Source organism: Natator depressus, chromosome 17 (assembly GCF_965152275.1).
Source record: "Natator depressus isolate rNatDep1 chromosome 17, rNatDep2.hap1, whole genome shotgun sequence".
In the NCBI taxonomy this organism is placed as follows: Eukaryota; Metazoa; Chordata; order Testudines; family Cheloniidae; genus Natator; species Natator depressus.
Window position 1 is genome coordinate 19036770 of NC_134250.1, and position 6000 is coordinate 19042769.

The following is a 6000-nucleotide window of genomic DNA, read 5'->3' on the forward strand; positions in this document are numbered from 1 at the left end:
CGTACCAGGGCTAGCTAGGAACTATTTAAACTGCCCAGCTGGCACGAGCCTGTTCCATTTTGGACGCTTTTGCTGTGCCGCTGAATGCTCTGTGCACGACCTTCCATTGAGGTCCCCAGAACGGGGAGTGGGAGGGGTCAGGGTCAAAGCCACCAGCCTACAGGAGTTAGCGTGCTGGGTTAGTGCAATGGCCGTTCCTTGCCAAAGGTTCCAAACCAAGGAGCTGGTCAGAAGCGAAATACGTACGGTGGCTCAACGTGGTCCCCATTCGTCCCCAACGCAAACCCAACAAATCAGTCCCTGGTGCAGTTCCACTGGCTGCAGAGGAGATACCCCAGGCATGGCCTAGGAAAGCAGGAGATGCGGCCAGCCAGGACCGTGGTTCACTGGCAGAGCCGTGTAGGGTGTCAGGCGTGAGGCCTTGCAGCTGCACTTGGCCGATCACCGGGCCGCCTGTGAGCGCAGTGGAGTCTGATGACCACTCTGCCTGACTGGCCGAGGAAGCCAGCAAGCCTGCTGTTAAGTACAACAGCTCTAACTGAGCTCTGGCTATTCACCACACCTGCCCGCAGCAGATCTCTGCTGTGCCTGCCCTTCTCCTTGCTTTGCTCCAGCCCTCATCCTGCCTTGCTCCTTTCCTGCCAGTCCTGCTTGCCTACTGGCTTCCTGACTCCATCTCTAACCCCTGGCTTTGGTTCCCGAGTCCAGCTCTGATCCTTTGGCCCTGGCCCCAAGTCCCCGACCCCTTGGCTTTGGTTACTGGATTCCCGACTTTGGCTCCTACTCCAACCAGTAGGAGTGACAGTCCACATCCCAGCTGATGATAGTAGGGAACCTGTACTGAACTGGAAGAGACATGCTGCAAGTCAAGACTGAGGTGCATTGTGGGGAGGGGCCCAGCATTAGGTTAACAAAGGGGGCATTGCAGCTCACAACAGAACTGAACTGAAGGGGGGGGGGGGGCTCACACAACACCTGTCCGCGCTATTTCTGGTTGCTAGGAGTCCCCCACTATCAAATGCTACTGAATCACCCACAATTAAACAATAAACAATCAGCAGCTTGACTGCTTGGGAGAAGGACGCTTAACATTTCCCCAGGGGTGGGAGGAACCATTCGCACGGACGCAGCATGTTACTACAGGCAGTCTAGAAATAGCTTCTTGAGAGGTGCCTTTCTGGTAAGCACCCAGAAACTGCTGAAGGTAAGAAACCCAATCCCTGTAAGGCAGCCAGCCAGGAGCCCAGCCCTTGCCAGCTGGCAAGTGGAGTCACTCTTCCCAGAATGGTCCACCCGCCACCAGGCCCTGGACCCAGCCCTCCTTGGAAAAAAACCTTATTTCAGTTGCCAGATACACGCCAAACAGCGAAGTCAACAGGAGTTGTGGATTTTTAACAGGGCCCACAGAAGGAGATTCAAGCGAAGCACCCAAAGATAGGGGCGGTGTTTGGAAACCTGGATGTAAACTGAGCTGATGTTGCACTGATGACATGCCTGGTACACAGGACAGCATGTGGTGGTGATTTCCATAAACATATTACACATACAGAAACCCATTTCTATCCCCATGTTCCTAACATGACTTTAGATTATTGAAAGGGAGTGTCCAAAACCCAGCTCACTTGATACTGTTCATGGCTCTCTGCGCAAAAAAAAAAAAAAAAAAAAAAAAAAAAAAAAAAAAAAAAATACCACTCTCCCCCTTGGCTCAGACCATGGCCGGGGTAGAGGGGAGAAATCAAAGAAGTCTGTTTCCCTCTGGTTTAGTCAGTTTCAAGTTCTCAATGCAGCCAAGTCTAGGCTGCAAACACTGCCAGGGGAGATTTGTGCTTGAACAGGACTTTTTCCCATTGTTAAAGATGAGGCTAAAATTTGGGGCCACATTTAAGCATCTCTTGAACAGGAGGTACTTGGGTTTGTTCAGATTCCTGCAGAAGCTGGATCCATGCACTGACTGGGTCTGATTCATATCTCACACCCGCTTCGTACAGGGTAAATAGCTCACGTCTCTGGTGGTATGGCGGTGTCAGAGGCAAATCAGGTGCACTTATGGCTGAGTTTCCATAAGCCATCCCTGCATTGGATCCATCCCGAGCTACATATTGTAGGCCAAATTCTGCCCTTGACTACTCTGGCATAAATACAGAATGATCCACTGATTGAAACAGAGTTATCCTGGATTTACAACGGTGTCACCCAGAGCAGGATTTATCCCTACAGGGCCTGAATCACCTCGTGTTTACGCTGGTGTCAATCTGCAGTAAATCCATTGAATTTGGTGGAGTTACACTGGGGTAAAGCTGGTAGAAAGGAAGGGAAAAATCAGGCCCTAAGACTTTTTACCACCTCAGAAGTGATTACAGGCTGGGCAGAACAACCCCAGGGTCACCGAAAGGCAAATCCAGGAGAAGTGGCAAGTTCAGAGCTTCTTTCCCATCTATTTCCACTGATACAGGACGTCACTAGCTCAGACTCCCCAAGGAGTGGTCCAGGGCCTTGAACCCTTGGGATTCATGGCCCCATCAGTGGCTCCTCAAAGCCCTGACTAACACAGACCGAAGACAAACACAAAGAGGGCCAGAGAAGCCAACCCGGAGCTGGAGACAAGCCAAGGCACGGCTCTCTCCCTGCTGCCTGGGGAGTGAATTTCATTCCAGGTATCTGAGAAGGCAAACCCATTAATATATTAATGAATAGGCTGCCTAAAATGTCAGGGTGCCCTGTGGCCGAATTGGACACCGCAGGCTCAGCTGTGGCAATCAGCAACCTCGCAGATCAGTCACCCTGGAGCTGCAGGTTTGTACATGCAGCTGGGGCTTCAGGTCTGTTTACAGGTCTGTTACAGGTGTGGGGCCAGATCTTCAGCAGGCACAAGTCAGCACCGTCCCCAGGACTTGTCAGTGGCGTCTGTGCTGATTTAGGCCAGCTGAAGATATGTACCATCGAGTGAAAGCTGGGAGCAAGGATCAGAGCCAAATCCTGCTGTAAATCCAGAGTAATTCAGCTGGAACAAATGGAGTTACTCCAGATTTACATCAGCAGAGCAGGTGCACCACTCACAGACATCCACAACTATAATGGGCAAGATCCTGGGCAGGTATAAAGCAGCATCGCTCCGTGACCCTATGATGGTTTACGCCGGCTGAGGATCGGATGTATGGAGTCAATGGATTTAATTAGAAGAGCAATTAAAAAAAAACAAAAACAAAACCTGAAACCCAGTAATGTCACCGAAAGCATCGGAACCATGATCCGATCCAAGGTGAAGGGTTGGGATCCTGGGCTTTGGAGCCCAGGGCACTGGAGTCGCAAGGAGAATGCACTGCTGCAGTACGCACTGGAGCGAGACAGACTTGGATCAGTCTGGCCACCCATCCCATGACACATCTTTTGCCTCCCTCCAAGTTAAAGCAGGTTGGGCCAGATTCTGATCTCGCCCAGGGGTAAGTAAGGTCCATTGACTTCAGCAGGGTTCCTCCTGGATTAGCTCTCGCTTACACCCTGGTGTCTACCCAAGGTACTGACATGGCCCCCATCACTAGGCTATCCAGGCTCCTCCACCTCCCCTGTGCAGCCTCACCACCCACTTTAGGGGCTGCGTGGACGGCTCTGTAGAGTATAAACCTGAGCAGTGTTTGGCTGGCCAAATTAAAGACAGAAGAACAACAATCCCTAATCCAGGGTTTTTCAGCCCCAGATCTCGAGGCACTTTAACATAGGCAGATAAAGATAATTAACCTCATTTTACAGAGGGGAAGTAACTTGTGCAGGGTCACCCAACAGTCCCATGATAGAGCTGGGAATGGAACCCAGGTCTCTTGTTTCTCCAGCAAATGCCCTACCCACTAGACCACACAGCCATGCTGGGGAAATCAGAGCTTGTCCAGTCCCTGTTCCCTGCAAACGCAGTCTATGGGCAACGCATTTTTAAAAATGTTATTTCACCCTCAGTTTTCTGTAATGTCTAATTCTCCTCTCATTCACACTCAGGCAAATCAGGAGTGTGGCATTATTACACTGACATAAACCTCGTTTCAGAATCAGGCCTGTAAAACACTCAAAAGTCACATTTCTTTCCTTATTTATGTCTATTCTTTTTCCATGACGATTGTTAGGATTTTTTTATTGGCAGCCCTTCAGTCCCACCAACCCGAAGGCTGATTCCTTAACACTGACAGCCTCCGGAGATGGCTGTCCTAGCTGAGCTGAGCGATTCAGGATTTACACTGGGAACCTGGTTACAAATGCCTCCATATGGTAAGCAGCAAAATCTTGTCTATTTCATTTACTAACCCTTTTCCATCACTCATGTAGCTGCTTCCTCCTGCCCAGAAAAAAGCAACATGTAGCCACTTCTCTTCCCCAAGAAAGGGCCACACAGGATGGAAAGAAAGAATAAATCAGGAAGTAAATAAATAAATCAACCTCTTTTGGTTACAGTCCAGTGTCTGTAAAAGAGAAGCAACGTGAAGAATAGGCAGGTGCTGGGACACTGCATTGTACCTACTTTCCAGCGCTAGAACCGGCATACTCCGAGAAGTACATGTGTATTGGCTGATAATCCTAAAAAACCATGCATGCATCGGAAAGGCACATGGCATATATTGGGAAGTAACTCCTAAAGCATGCCTACATCGGGAGAGGGTGCGTGTGTTCGGGAATAACCCTAGACCTCACTTGCGAAGGAAGCATGAGTGGGTGTGTTGGGAGACTAACCCTGTAAGGCATGGAGGGTTGTGTTGAGGGAACATCCCCCCCACTGGGGAGGGGTGTGAGGGTTCACATGCAAGAACTACACTGGGAGTGAGGGGTGTGGAGGAGATCCCTCAAAGCCTGCCTACAATGGGGTTGTATCAGAGTAGCAATAACCCTGGGAACGTACATGCATGGGGCAGGAGCAATCACTCTATGGACAGGCCTGCAAGTGGGGGGGGGGGGGAAGGCTGGGGGTGACAGTCATGTGGATAATTGGAGGTGGGGGAGGGAAGGGATAATACTTTGGACATGCTTGCTGTTTGGGGTTGAACATGCCAGTCCTGTGGGGCGGGGAGATCTTTTTTTCCTTGCCTCACAACGATCTCTATCCTCCCTGTGTTTCATGGGCCACCACTAATCTGCAAACTAGAACCAACACAAGCCCCCCATAGGCGCTGGAACTAGTGTGTGTGGGTGTGTGTGTGTGGGGGGGGGTGCTGCACTCCCTGGCTTGAAGTGGTTTCCATCATATCCAGGGTTTACAGGTTGGCTCAATGGTTCTCAGCAGCCCCCTTCTACAAGTTGTGCCAGCCCCCCTGCAAATCACCCCACGATGCCTGTGCACCACCACACACACAGCTGTGGGGAGAATCTCTCACACACACACCGGGCTGGGGGGAGAATCTCTCTCACACACACACACGGGGCTGGGGGGAGAATCTCACACACACACACACACACACACACACACACACACACACACACACACACACACACACCGGGCTGGGGGGAGAATCTGTTACTTACATGTCCTTAGCTGGCAGGTTCTTCCCTTCCACGATCCGTATAAACAGCGAGCTCCGCTTGGCCATGGCAGGTCCCGGTCGGGCTCCCGAGCCTGACCCGGCCGCAGGACACTGGGGACTGGGAGAGGAGACTGAGCCCAGCTGGGCAGCTCACGCTTCAATTCACCCATGTGTGGGGAGCTGCGTCACCGGCAGCTCGCTGGCCTATCAGAAGAGGGAGGGAGGGAGGGGGCGTAGTCCGGCGGGCAGCTCCAGCGCGGATTGGCTGTTGGCGAGAGAGTGACCCGCCCGCTTGCTCGGGGTGCGCTCGGTAATGCGCCCCCTCTGGGGCGTTGCTCTAAAGCGAGGCGGCGGAGTGTGACAGCCGATTGTCTGAGCTGGTTAACGCGCCCCTGGGCTAAGAGCGACTCCAGTGATAGTCATGTCGGTGAATCAGCCATGTGATGCTTTTGCAAGGGCACAATCTGGCTCCCCCAGGCAGCCCGGACTCCCAATCCTC

At 51.9% G+C, this 6000-nt stretch overlaps 1 protein-coding gene across 1 annotated transcript in view; it reads right to left on the minus strand.

The window, feature by feature from the left end:
* LOC142000626 (ras GTPase-activating protein 4-like) overlaps positions 1–5679 on the minus strand; it is a 51498-nt gene extending 45819 nt beyond the window's left edge. The window contains exon 1 of the mRNA XM_074975056.1: positions 5503–5679. Coding sequence (XP_074831157.1) covers positions 5503–5567 — 65 coding nt within the window. The 5' untranslated portion in view covers positions 5568–5679. The remainder of the gene's footprint in view (positions 1–5502) is intronic.
* Positions 5680–6000: the final 321 nt, after the last annotated feature.